The 14,767-nt window shown below is 40.1% G+C and overlaps 1 protein-coding gene across 2 annotated transcripts; it reads right to left on the bottom strand.

Annotated features, from left to right (window-relative positions):
* Positions 1-225: 225 nt before the first annotated feature.
* atf7ip2 (activating transcription factor 7 interacting protein 2) lies at positions 226-12,456 on the bottom strand. Of its 2 annotated transcripts, XM_083930965.1 has the most exons (13): positions 12,369-12,456; positions 11,774-11,959; positions 7,918-7,990; positions 7,652-7,783; positions 7,046-7,108; positions 6,140-6,177; positions 5,978-6,018; positions 5,835-5,890; positions 4,962-5,007; positions 3,713-3,792; positions 3,196-3,591; positions 1,716-1,900; positions 226-936 (listed from the first exon to the last, which is right to left on the bottom strand). In XM_083930965.1, exons 2-13 carry the CDS (start codon positions 11,935-11,937, stop codon positions 726-728), a joined length of 1,485 nt encoding a protein of 494 aa, XP_083787091.1. In that variant the 5' UTR covers positions 11,938-11,959; positions 12,369-12,456; the 3' UTR covers positions 226-725. The 2 variants fall into 2 exon arrangements, with proteins under 2 accessions (XP_083787091.1, XP_083787092.1); XM_083930966.1 differs by lacking the exons at positions 11,774-11,959; positions 12,369-12,456 and adding an exon at positions 9,626-9,944.
* Positions 12,457-14,767: the final 2,311 nt, after the last annotated feature.

Below are 14,767 nucleotides of genomic sequence, written 5' to 3'. Positions count from 1 at the left end.
AAAGCAGTTCAATGCTAAGTTTCATAATAGGATTTCAGCAGAAAAACAAGCTCCACATTTACAATCAATACACTGAACATTGTGTCGTGAAGCGCATGACAACAAATGAGAACACATCATAGATAGAATGGGATTACGGCTTAAACACTGGTACCAGCATGTTGATTATTACCAACGTATTTTAATAATTTCAAACTGTGTCTTAATATGACATCAGCTCCATGAGCTCTTATAGGTTGTTTGTGTACATGGCTTTATTCTGACCAGCAGCCAAAAAAAATGCAAAGTACTCAATGAAACAGAAAAGCAAGAAACTTTTAAAATATAATGTAGTTGCAACATGCAATGTTTGAGATTCTTACATTCTTAAAGTGGAGACAGATTATACAGAGCGAAAACAGTCAACTTTATTGGCTCATTAATTAAAATGTAACTCTTAACTTAAATGACTTCTGTATGAGTGGCAGACAACCAAACACAAAAAGAGGTGCCTTAAATATGTAATAAAATATATATATTATACCGCTTCCATTGGAACCATACTAGACAGCAGCAAAGTGTTTAACATTTGGATGCATCTCAGTTCTATTTCATTCCGTTTTTAAAATTTTAAAATTGGAATGCAACATTGCATCCGAGAACGGGGGAAAAAAAAAATCATTATCCTCCCGATGCTCTCCGTGTTGTCAACCTCGAGGCATTTGGACTCCATGTCCTTCTCCCATCTACTCAGGTATGGTTTTGGTTACAACATTACTGTATGGTCCGTACCGGCCGAACTTGTCTTTGCCCACCACAGTGACGCACACCTTGCGCCCGGGCTTGTACTTGCTAATCATTGCACACATTGGCAGAGGGAGGGCTTTCACCTCACCAAAGCTGGTCCAATCTCGGAAGACGCCACTACCCTTAACCTTCTCCACAGCCATGAAGACGCTGCAACAGGGACAGAAAGAGAAAAAGAGAATGTGTAAAAAAGTGAGGAACTGAAAAAGTCTAGAGCTGTAGTGAACTCTCCATCTGGTGGTCAAATGTTGACATAAGCAGTATATATTTCAGACATTTGTTCAAAGATATCACACCTAGAGCAAGATAGTACTAATGTGTCAGGCGTTGTCAACATCTGGTTACCGTCATTAAGAGTTGTAATCTGTAAGAATTGAGATAGGCGTTTCTGGCGGTAAGACGTGACTTCAGGCGAACCTCTGGGACCTCATGTCCCAGACGCATAAGAGTGAGCCTGACTCGGAATTCAGACTTGAAAGTTCCCTTTCATTGCAGTTTTACTTGTAGGAGGATGGACAATCTCAATTCCTGAGTACAAATGGATGCAGCATAACCAACAGGGCCAAGCTTCAGCTGGGTAGACTAACTACTGCTGACTAATGCAGCGCATTTGTATTTAGGGAGGGAATGTCGGAGACACACAGATGGGAATACTCGACAAAAAGGCAGGTACATATTCTTTCATTAGTGGATCATATGATCAATCACCATTGTTTTAACTCGCTCTTAGATAGTATCTTAAAAGTCAATGAACTAGAAGAAATCTTATGGATTATGTCTTTAAAATCACGCAACAACTGAACGATTTGAAGATAAATCAGTGAACACAAAAATAATCTGAAAATCTTGTTCAGAAGCGTGATTTCATCCAGAGGGTAGCAGTGAAGAAACCTGCCTACTCAACACTGAATCTCTCGCTTGATTCTCACCTGTAAGAATCCATGGGCGGAGCACAGGGTTCTTCCTTCTCAAACTTCCAGTGCACAGAGAGACCAACGTTCCTTACGAGAGCCAAATATACTTCTGGTTTTTGGGGGATGTTGTATGAGGCTGCTTCCATGCTCAGGATGGCGGGGAAGGTGGTGGGTGGAAGAGGAGGATGGAAAAGTGTTTCCTTAGGGTCAGAAAAAGGAAAGGGAGTGGAAGTTAATGTGAGTAGCAAACAGTCAAGTAAATTACTACTAGGACTGTGGGATTTTATCGATTCTGCGATATAAATCAATATTTCCACAGAAAGCAGCGATTTTTTTTAGCCACAAATATCGATACTCCTCCCCGTTTGCTTTGCAGAAGAGCTATTAGGTACGCCAGGCGCTAGTGTCGCTGTAGAGCATTTCTAGCTGTCTGTTCAGCAGAGATGGGGACTCGAGATTTGAGACTCGTGCAGAAAGTCATTCTCTCCCACAGAGATGCACAGGCGGCCACACTCCACAGATGACACGGAGAGCACGTCCCCTGCTGCTGCTGCTGCTGCTGGGGCGATGTTAGTTTTTAAGTTGGATATTCACCAGACACACTCCAATCCCAGTCTATCCAGATATCCAACATCAAACTAACTTCAGCCCGGTCTTCTTCTGCCGTTTGTATTACCGTTTGTCGCTTTGTTTGGCTTTAATAACTTCAGGCGAAGCCAAAACGGCAGAATAACAGAATGCAACGTTTGTGTGAAGCTCAGCTGCATAAACTATCAACGTTAGCTTGTTACTAATCTTAGCTTTGTGAGAGATTAATGTTTAGATTGTCGTTCATCAAATTACATATTTCTGAAAAGTGTTTCTTGCAGATGCTGACACCATCTGCTGGCTAACGCTGTTAAACTGGGAGAAATACTTGTTAATTAATGTCAGCTCAAGGCAAGTTTACGTTACATGTTTATTGTTGAACATATAACATTAATGTTACTGCGTTATTAGCTTTAACCATTACACTGCATTTGAGAGGCTGGAGGATTTTTTATATATATATATATATAACAGGAAGAGTTTGCTGACATTAAAGAGCGTCCTGAGACCGACAGCAGGACGACTAACAATGTTTCTGACGAACATAATGAGCAGCCAATATAAAATACATCACTATAATGCAATAAAAATGTATCAAATAAGTTAAACAGCAAATATGTATCAAAAACGAGCATAATCATGAATATACCATGCAGAATATCTACAACCAGACCTCCAAGTTATTTAAAATATCTTTAAAATCCTCCAATGAGAGCATGACCTGGAGTTTCAGGTGTGTATGTAATTAGTTCCAGGTAATGGGAACGGCAGACTTTCTTTATTTACTCAGATTATAAGCTCTCATTAGTTGGGACTTTGTGTAATGATACAATAAGGTTGCACTTCAACTCTTATTTATTATTATTATCTTATTATTATTGTGGATTAGTTTGAGTGTATGCATTACCTGCTCTGTGTGCTTGGGAGTATTGCTCTGACCAGGAGAGAGACATTCGTCTTTCACCATAACCTTTTGTTCCTCACACCGCAAGGACTCCTCAACATTGTTCCTTTTTCCCTTGTTTTCTGGTGGCTCTTTCGTTCTGCACTTTTCTTCTGGTCCTTTCTTTCTGCGCTTTTGTTGTGGCTCATTCATTCTGCGCTTTTCTTCTTCCTCTGTCGCTCTGCGCTTTTCTTCTTCCTCTGTCGCTCTGCGCTTTTCTTCTGCCTCTACCGTTCTGCGCTTTTCTTCTGCCTCTACCGTTCTGCGCTTTTCTTCTGCCTCTTCCGTTCTGCGCTTTTCTTCTGCCTTTTCCGTTAAGTGATATTCTTCTGGTTCTTTCTTTATGAACACGTGAAGTCCCTAAATCAATAAACAAAGACAAGAGACAAATTACACACAAAACTGACCCTTACCTACACATAACAGATGTATGTTTGGCATGTTTTAAACAGAATATTTTTTAAATTATGAAGCATCCAACCTTAAACTCAGGACTGCCATAAGGGGTTAAAACTGGGGGAGGCCGATCCTCACTTAAATCTGCCATGGCAGCCTTCAAAGCTTAACACAGATTATGTGTAATGACAAGTAACACAGGAAGGAAGAGGAAAGAGTAGGGGAAAAAGGATGTGGTTATTAATTAATTTACTCACTGACTCATATTATTTAATTTAGGTCACGATTATAAATACTATTAATATACTACAGTGTTTCCCCCAGGTTTACAGTGTTGGGGGGAGGGGGGATGACAATGCACAATGAAAAAACATTTTTCAAAGGAATCATGGTTTTCATGTGTTTCCAACGCACTGTAGCGGGTTTCCTCTATGTTCTTTTTTTAGCGTGCCAGTCGGTGTTTAATCAGACGATTTAATGGTTAGGTTCGTATTAAAGGTCAATCCCCACATGGCTAAATGAATTAGTGTTAAAAGTCATTAAATATCACCAGATAGGAGGATCACAATTATACAACAATAATCAGAGACACAACGCAAACTCAGTTTAAATCAGTGTATCACACAATGAGCTACACTAAGCATCAGAAAATGTAATGTTATCCAACAGAAACAGTCCAAAGTTAAATCAGAAATCACTTTATGGTTTCAAAAACAACAAACTAAAGAAATCATTTCAGTTTGTTTAATTCTGTTTTAGTTACCTTTTTGTGAATCATTTTCTTGAACTTAACAATATAGGATCTCTGATAAGTTTCAGTTTTGTTTTTCCTGCTGGAGTGGAGCCTCTTCCCAAACAATTTAGTGAATCTCCAACGCTGTCTAAGTTTTCTGAGAATTATAAACATGCAACTATGTAGGGACAGAATTGACATGTTGTCGTGTAAATAAGATGAATAACATAAGGCTATTTAGTTTGTTTACTGAAAGGATAAGGTATAGAGATGTTCTATAAGAAAAGGATCCTCAAATGACTTCTCTTGGGATCTGACGCCATTCAGAAAATACAATTCAATGAAATCAACTTGACTTTCAAGGGGAGTGGGGGATCAGAATCAGAATCAGAATCAGAATCAGAATACTTTATTGATCCCCGGGGGGAAATTCTTTTGTTCGAATGCTCCGTGCACAGTAGAAACAAGCCATATGCCGTTGGGGGCCTAACATAATGGTAGGGGAAACACTGCACTTCTATAATTGTAGTGCCAATTTTCTCAATATGTGGCGAAATAATGTCACTAGAAATTACAATAGTTTAAACTTTATATATCTTACCTTCATTATCAGTATGCATCCTCTGTAGTGCCTTTTTTGTAGTTTCCTAGACAGAAAGGATTGATGAAGTTATACCTTAAGCTGCGATCACACCAGGCGTGAATGACGCGAATACAATCCCTTCAGACGCTTGTAAGGCGCCGCTTGATCATTTTCATGACTTTTCACGTCTTTCGCGTCATTAGCACTTCACGCCCAGGGGTCGCTAAGTGATGCTAACATTTCATAGAGAAACATGGTCAGCAACGTAGTAAAACAAGCCACAGATAGCTTCAAAACTTACCGGAGAGTCCCATATCCTCACTGACCTCCACCCACGCCTGCTCTTATTCTATTTTGTCCCAGTAGAAGACGGCAGTGGCGTCATAGAGCACCGGGTGCCAACACACAGCTACATTAAGCTTCTCGTCCATGTTGGTCTGAATGTAAACAACAGTATGAACTCGTCGCTGATTGGATGTCAGTTCAATATTTTCAACTCTATTCGCGTTGCTCAGACGTGCTGCTTCAGACCCTCCATTCATGGAGTGTCTCGTCGCGCCAGACGCTCCATTCGCGCCGCCTCCACCTGAATCGCGTGTCATCGTGCCATTTACATTGATTTTCAATGTAGAGTTGTTGCTCAATTCGCGCCATTCGCGTCTGGTGTGGACGCAGCTTAAATGTTAAAAACTGTCAAAACAGTGTAGCCACTACATTTATAGTCAAATAACCAATTTTGACATGAATGCTTTTCTCTGAGTACATTGACTTCTTGTCCATAAAGCCCTTAACCCTGATAAATAATATTTTCCTAACTACAATTAAGACTGACTTGTTTTCTGATTAAACAAGGATAATTGATTATTCCAACATAAATAACTACATATTTACCATGATTTTAAAAAAATCTCCACTCTTGTCCATGCTTTCCATGCTCTTTTTGCCAACTGAAAAATAAAAATTGTATAGAATGAATACTCATGCAACCCACAGATGCAAATATTAATTGGTGCATGCACTAGCTTGGCTCTTACTTGGTGCCCTGGTGTCTGTTGTTTCATCTTCAGAGTCTGCCCTGCAGAGTTGGACATCAAGTCAAATCGTCTCAAAATGCAAATAAATCTACGGACAAATTCACATCAAGACCTTCATAACTTTCACTTAGGACTAATATAAGTGAAACTGATTCTACATACCTGGTGATCTCGCCATTAGCAAGAGGTGGCAGTTGGCTCTGAAAGGCAAACATTTGTTTAGATCCTGTGGAAGTTATGGTTGTCTTGGTTTTTCTCATATCTGAATCACAGGGCAGATGCACAAATCATTTTTTACTTTCATCACTGCGATAGGGTATTTGTGTTGCATTCATGTGGTGTCAGAAAAATCCTAAATGGGTGGGGGGTACATTTTTGTGGCACAAATGCTCTACATTGTGAGGTAGAGCATTTGTGCTACACTTGTGCATTTAGTGGGTGTACTAATAAAAATGAGTTAGAAAAATGTGCATTCCGAGCCTCACTACACTACTGTCAGACCATCATTATATCCTGAAATCGGCTGTTTGATGTCTCTACAAGTTATTACATTCCTGACGGAAAATTCATGTGAACACGTGGTGTTGAAATAATCAGAAAAATAAGTTCTAGATGCAAAAATTTACAGGAACTCAAACTGGAACAACTCAGAAAGTCTGCAAAAATCTGGACATCAATCCATGGCTCATCTGATCCGTTTCCTTTGCTTCCTTTGTTGTCACTCAAATATTGTTAACAGCCATAGTGTGTTGTTAAAGAGCTCTGATCAAAAATATTCTTAATACAATAATCTCTTTGCATGCTGTGTGTGTGTGTGTGTGTGTGTGTGTGTGTGTGTGTGTGTGTGTGTGTGTGTGTGTGTGTGTGTGTGTGTGTGTGTGTGTGTGTATATATAAAAATATATTTTTTTTCTTTACATATCAAATATGAAAAAGGTGAATATATGAAAAAGTATGAAAGGCAGAAAGAAAGTTGAAGATTGGCACAAAAGAGCTGAACATTTTGATAAATCAATGTTTTTTTTTAGCTGAAAGTGTGCAGTAGTTAGAGGTGGCCAAAAAAACATACGTGTGTCTTTGTCAAGTAGGCATTAGCTTCTCCTGCTCTCCTGGCTACTGCTTCAACCCGAGCCTAAGAAAGACAGGAACAGGAGGAGATATGGCAGGATAACAAAAACGTTAATAAGAAGGTGAATGTTATGATGGTAAGCATCTGTAGTTACTATTCAAGTGGATTTAATCTAAGGGGTAAAAAAAAGGAGGAATAACAAAGAACAATGGACGAAGCCAGACAGCAGAAGAATGGATGCTTAAAAGACTTGTAAGCAACTGTCAAATTTAGAAAGGGCTGAGGCAGGGAAACGGTTGATAAGGACGCACACGCGCGCGCACGCACACGCACACACACACACACACACACACACACACACACACACACACACACACACACACACACACACACACACACACACACACACACACACACACACACACACACACACACACACACACACACACACACACACACACACACACACACACACACACACACACACACACACACACACACACACACACACACACACACACACACACACACACACACACACACACACACACACACACACACACACACACACACACACACACACACACACACACTACTTCCACCGACCTGCAGTTTTTGCATGGAGCATTCATAGTCGACGTCACGGTCCAGCTTTTTTATAGTTTCTATTAAATCCTGAAGCTTTGTTTCTTTCTCTTTCAATGCAGCTTGAACCTCCTGCTCAATCAGTATCTGCACCTGCGGACACACATGACACACAAACAAACGTGAAAACAAATGCATTTAGTTACTGCAGGTAATAGTTTTAATACAATATATAGATTTGAAAAAGTCACCATGTAACCACAGTATGTCACAATACTGCCTCTTACTTCAGATTGGGAGAATTTCATCTTTTTATCACTGACTTCAGAGGAGGCTGGACTGGAGGACGACCTCTTCATTCTGCATGCATACACACAAACACACACACTGTCAAGATTCACTAGTCAGTTGATAACTTTTGTTACTCGACACTGAGGAAGTTACAAACCCCACACAAAGATCTTGATACCTGGATCATATTGCATGGGAAAATATCACATTGAGCAAAAGAAGATGGCTACATCTCTTTATAGAAAAACACTTCCGTCATATCCAGCAACAAAACAGCTTAACACCTGAACACCAGCTTCTCGCACCCCCACGGCTCTCTGTTGAAATCGAAATCCATTTGCCTTATGGCTCTACGACAATCTCTACAACAAGCCCTAAAGAGCCCCATCTATCTCTAATGTCGAAGTAGGCGCAGTCTTTTGAATTTGGAACAATCGGGGGTAACTGGGGTCTAACAATATATCAACAATTCAACATTCATCATTCATAGAATTAAAATACCCTCATGCTCGACATTGGAAATGTTGTATGATCATAGTCGCACATTCGAGCTGACCCAATCATTTCACATCGTTTCATTTTTACTAGGGGTGGGACAAGATATCATCCCACAAGATCTTGCTATGTTAAAAAGGGACGATGTTTCTCGCACCCCCACGGCTCTCTGTTGAAATCGAAATCAATAAAATATAGAAAGTTAAAAATAGTGCTAAAATCTTATCCTCGTGAACTCAAAAGCGTGTAGCGTCTCGTCACGTGAGCTGAGGGCCTCGTCACACCCCTAATATTTACCACTAAAATCTCAAGTGAAAGCCTGAAGGACAACACCAAGTACAACAAATGTTTTCAATAAACACAATACATAACAAATATTTGAAGCGGCATACGAATACTTGCAAACATGCTTTCTGTGGCACAATGTGGTGAGATAATAAGAGTTGCTGTAATATAACATGTGAGCGAAAACAGCTATCTGTCATAAACTTCCATCTTGAAAAGCCATTTGCAGAAGCATCATAAAAACAGATTTGATTTAGTTGTACAGGCGCTGAGTGCTAAGAAAAATGTGCAGGAGCAAGGAACATTAGAAACAGTGCAAAGAAACAATAAGAAGCTTCCTCAGAGGTCAGCAGTAAAGCTGATAAGAGTCTATTTTTTGCTAGATGACCTACCCCTTTACACAATCATGCATCCTGAGCCAAACAGCTGTCAGGTGCAACTACAAGAAAGTTATTACATTCCTTTCAAAATACTGCAGAAAAACTCTGCAGTGATAACAGTTCACATTAGAAGCACCGTCGCTCAGTCCGAGCGGCTCAGGCGGTGGTTTACATTAAAAATGGATATTAATTTGGCTTTACAGTATATTTAGGAGCTGCTAAATCATGTCATTTTATTGTGAAGGACTGAAGTATGGCCCCGGATGTTTTGACAAAATGGATGTTAATTTGAACAACCACTAACTCCCGGTGTCAGCGTCCTTTTGACCAGTCTTGTAAACACAAAGATCACTTAGGCCGTTAAAACGACATATGGCTACAAAGATAAGAAGTTACACTTGACTAGTGACACATTTCAGTCAAATTTCCCTTAACTGGCGCTTCGGATTCTGTCTTCAGTGTCCTCAACCGAGTCCGGGTCCGACCGACGCTGCTGGGTTCACCGAAACTCTAACTTTGTTTGAAACATGGTTCTTCAGCGCACCTGTTGGGTGACGAGCTGTAGCTGTGCAGAGTCGTTTGACGGTGACGGCGATCCAGCGAGGGAACGTGACCGGCGCTGCTTTTCCTCGCCTCCATGCAGTCACTGAACAGCAGCTTGTGGTGGACTCGCAGGTGGTTAAACAGGTTAGTCGTGTTGTTGTTGTTGTTGTTGTTGTTGTTCGCAGAGATGAGTCTCGTGCACTCTTTGCATATGCAGTTTTCTTGCTTCACATCACTTGCCCTAAATCCGAAATACTACCACACAAAGAATGACGAGGCTCAGTGTCGGGGGACCCGCTCCTCGCCCTCAGCCCCAGCCATTTACCTTTCTCACCCGCCCCCAACAGCAGGGTGCGCACGCAGCGGCACAGCAGCTTCCTTAACGTGGAGCCAAAAGCTCCCTGTTGCCCCCTGGTGGCTGACTGTTCGTTAAGCAAACACTGTGCAAAGCATGCATTTTAAATGTCAGTATCACCGTCGTTCAGTTATAGGAAGCCAGAATGATGAAGGACTGAACATGACTTAAAGTCTCCATCAATAAATAAATAAATAAATGCAAAAATAAGTGTATAAATATATACAGGAATAAATAAATATGATAATAAGTAAGCTGCTGCCCCTGCGACCCGACCCCGGATAAGCGGTTGAAGATGAGATGAGAATGAGATGAGAATACATGCTGAATTTAATGAATAAATGAATGTGTAAATAAATAAATGCTTTAATTAATTGGGCTGCCCTGCATCAGTACAAGCAAAGAGCTGCATAATACTTTCAGAGATTTACACAATCCATCCCCTCAGGTCCATCGTTTATACGGTAAACGGTAAAACCACCTAGTTAGGATAGTAACAAAATCGGCAGCAGGATATGCCAACGCTGGATTAAAACAGCTGCATACATGTATATTATATTATTGGTCAAAGTCAATTTGAATAGCTTAACTGTAAGTAGTTATGCAGATATTTACCCTGTTGACAGCGATCGACATATCGCCAAATAAGGAGGTATTCACCGATTGCAGTGGCCAGTGTGTATTTGTTGTGTTGTATCAATATTGAGCAGGCCAAATGTTGTGTAAAAGGTTAAAAAGGCATACAAAAAAATATTTTTCATGTGAAAGGTTATATTAAAGATTGTGTGATTGAAGGTGTGCTCACTCAAAGACAGTATAATAAAGGGTTGAATGGCTTATTTTTTATAATCAAGATTTATCAAAACTCTATAATTCATCTCCCCCCCGGTCAGGTAAGGAACAGTGGAGACACTGTGTCCTGAGCAAATGTCACTTTATATCACTTTATCATCACTGCATCACTTTATTTAGTTGTACTATTAGTTGTACTGTAACTTAGTTCAGTAAGAAATGCTGCTACACGTTTAACACTGTCACGCTTAATCGCTCCTCATCACTTATCACTTATTTAGTTTGTACTTATTTTATTTCAATATGCTGCTAAACTGCACGCTGCGTATTGTTGTATATTGTATATACCTACGTTTAACCACAACGTCTGTTGCACTCTGTCACATTTAGTTAATTGTTTGATTTATTTGATGTTAGCTTTACTTTTATTTGAAGAAGAAGAAGAATTACTTTATTTTTATCCCAACATTCAATTTTCACTCTTATTATCATACATGTTACACACACAGGCCCGAAAAACACACATCCACAACCAAGACCTATACATGCAATTGAGGAGAGATGTTAGAGTGAGGGGGCTGCCAGTGACCAGCGCCCCGAGCAGTTGGGGGTTTGGTGCTTTGCTCAACAGCACCTCGGCAGTGCCCAGGAGATGAACTGGCACCTCTCCAGCCACCAGTCCACGCTCCATATATGGTCCACACAGAGACTTGAACCAGCGACCCTACGGTTCCCAGCCAAGTCACCTATGGACTGAGCTACTGCCGCCGATTTATGTTTTTATGCTTTTTGTCACTCTGACCCTTTCCCATCTTTGTATTGAAACTGTTGCACAATCAATTCCCTCGGGATAAATAAAGCTTCTTGAATCTTGAATAAATAGCAACAAACACAAAAACAAACCAAAAAAGAAAACACCACAAGCTACGCGTCCCTACTGTTAAGCAACGAACATTTATGAAGCTGCTCTGCGATCATGAAGCTGCTCGGAGGTAAACTCACCCATCCAGCAGACTCAGGGCCACTGCTGCATCCGATTTGAGTCCATTTGCTGCTTTAAGGGCACGCCACCTGTTAAATGCTGGTCCAATTGTCACTCGAGAGTCAAACGGTCTCGTTGTGAGCTTCTGAGGCCCACCAGTGCGCCTCTTGTGTTTGGTGACCATATTTTACTACACACGCAGTAAACTGTCAAGACAAAAGGTGCAGATGTGTTGGTTGAGTGGGGAATCGTCAGAGAATGAAGAAAGTGAGGGAAGAGACTAACATTGTCATCAGTCCATCACCAACATCCAGTTCATTTTGTTTTGCTCCATTATTATTGATTAGCTTAAGTGTCGATATTGACAGGGGGGGGGGGTGTCACGCGCTGGCATGTTAGTTGGATAACAACATCGGTGGTTAACTTAGTTGGGTTTGTTTTTTTTGGATCGAGCAACAAGTTACAGTGGCAAACCTGCGCACTGATTCGGTAAACATTAGCATCTATGCTAACATGTAAGGTGAGCTAACGCTTGTATTGTGAGCATGTAACTGGTGAACCATCTAACGTTAATGTTGCGTACAATAAATAAAGCAACTAACACAAAGCTCCTACCTTTAAGAAGACTTTTAGTAATATGGTTTTGTTTTGGACAGCAGCTCTTCAGGCGATAGGGACTGTTCTTCTTCTTCTCTGCGTCTTAAGCCGGATTGCGACACCAACTGTAGGGTACATACCGCCACCTACTGAGCCGGAGGATGTAGGACAGGTTCTAGTTGGCTATGGTTTTACATTAAATTCTCTTATATAATAATAACAATAATAATAATAATAAGAAGAAGAAGAAGAGCAATAATAATAATGGAACAAAACAAAAACAAACTATAAAACAAACCAGTGTTACTTAGAAACTCTATGACCCCTCTCTGCGTCTCCAGTTCCCCTGCCCAATTCCACTCACGTCCTGCCTCTTTCACCCTGTCGTTCAACCTTGTCCTTTCTTTGATATACAGTATTTACGTCATTGTATAATTTCATGTTCAGCATTTTCTATTTTTTAAAATACTGTACAAAGATCTGAATTAACTTTTTCCCAATAAAGATAATGTCTTATTTAATCCAGTGGGATCGAATCTTAATCTTGATAAAACTACCTCATCTCTTCTACTTCTTCCCTCTGTGCTCTGACTGTGTTTTGTATTCTATAATAAGCTCTGCCCTCACTGTCCTCGTCCCACCTCTTCTGCCAAAAATGGAATATCAGTGATATGTCTTGCACTTAATGCTGCTTTTACCACTTTATCTGCACATCCATTGCCTTTTATTCATGTACCCAGCAGAATTCTACCTCAAGCCCTATTCTTTGAATTCTGAAATGACACTGAAGAACTTCATACATCAAATCTTCCCTGAGTGACTACATAGTCTGTAAGCTCAATAGCACTGCTGCAGAGTCAACACACACATCAGCACCCTGTCTGCTCTGACTTCCTCCACCCACTAAAGCCCAAAAAGTACTGCCATCCTCTCTGCCTAATGAACTGATTGTTGATCTGTTATCCTATTGCTCCGCTGAATTTGAAAAAGCGGGATGTAAACTCCTGTACCAACAGGATCATTTGGATCCTTTGAGCCATCAGTAATTATCTCTAAATACCTGTAAAAATGATTCTTTCTATCCAATCCTTCTTTAGGTTCATAATACTAAAATCAACTTTAACTTTAGGGAAAAGCCATAGTGTAACATTACTTATGGCAAAAAGGAGTTAAAACAAATGTATTTAATTTATCTTCCATCCAAAACCATTTACCTTAAAGCTGTTATAGTCCCAACATACGTTCAAAACATTTTTGATGTTTCCAACCTCACATACTCTTAATTGAATCCAGTATGCTAATGAAAGTTTGGCCCTTCTGAGCTCTATTGGGCTTTCACCTGATTCCACCAGCACGGCAAAGTTGGAGTTGTCCTCAGTGTACCAATACAGAGTGTCAAGGCTTTGTTATGCATTCTTTCAATTTTGTTTAAGTGTGATTTGGCTGCTGCTCCATAAACAAAACATCCATAATCTATTGCTGGTCTCATCAATGACTTATCTTTTTAATGCCTGCTTATCTGCTCCCCAGTTATATCCAGATATAGCGCTTGCATTTGGTTTCTAGTTTTTCAACATGTACACCTTTTATCAAGCCATATCCCCTAGTACTTAAATTCCTTTACTTTTTCTATTGGTTGCCCATATAAACTAAGAATCTGTTCATCTATCTTTCTCTTCCCAGTGAAGTATGATAGCATGATTAAGAGATTGGAGATTTGAATCCCCAATTGTATGACCATTGTTCTACTTTTAGAATAACCTTCTTTATCGTTTTCAAAACATTTGTATCATCTCTCCTCCTAATCCAGATATCTCCATCATCTGCATATAAGGGTACAATAGGGACTGTGTTGCAGCCGGAGAAGGTATATCCTTCTGCCCACCATGCACCAGCGGACTGCAACACTCATGTTTTAACCAATAGAGGGCAGTCCCTGTGCATTTATAACACAATATCAAGGAGGCTCATTATAACCTCTTTTACTATGTAGAATCCAAATACTTACAGTAAAATACCAAGATCTGTGTTTGTGTGTGTGCATTTAATTTTAAAGGCTATCCCAAATAGCATGGCACATCATTGATTAGTTTCGAAAAAACAGTAAAGTGATAAAAAAAAAAACACCAACAAAAAAGGCTGAGAGGTCAAAGGTAACATCAGCTGACATACATCATGACATTACAATTATAGAAAATGAGTCTCATTGTATACAGTGTAATTGTTAGGATGTCAGCTAGACAATTCCCTCTGCCAGATTATTGTATTTTTTAACAATGAGAATAAGACAAAAAGGCAAGTAGTAATCATGGAAGTGAGTGGAATATTGATATTTCCACAGGCAAGTGATGGAGGAAAGACAGGACAAGCAGTGTATAATGAGATGGACACCTGACTCAATAACAGATTTGGCACAC

Source organism: Echiichthys vipera (assembly GCF_963691815.1).
Source record: "Echiichthys vipera genome assembly, chromosome: 17".
Classification (NCBI taxonomy): Eukaryota; Metazoa; Chordata; class Actinopteri; order Perciformes; family Trachinidae; genus Echiichthys; species Echiichthys vipera.
This window is presented reverse-complemented; position numbering and strand designations above follow the sequence as displayed.

What these genes read in the sequence shown, in the direction of transcription:
- atf7ip2 (XM_083930965.1), bottom strand. Translation starts at nt 11,937, where the DNA reads ATGGTCACCAAACACAAGAGGCGCACTGGTGGGCCTCAGAAGCTCACA. An exon ending in GCTCCATGCAAAAACTGCAG is followed by an intron (nt 7,109 to 7,651) that starts GTCGGTGGAAGT and finishes TGTCTTTCTTAG; the next exon opens with GCTCGGGTTGAAGCAGTAGC. An exon ending in GATGCATACTGATAATGAAG is followed by an intron (nt 3,793 to 4,961) that starts GTAAGATATATA and finishes ATCTGTGTTAAG; the next exon opens with CTTTGAAGGCTGCCATGGCA.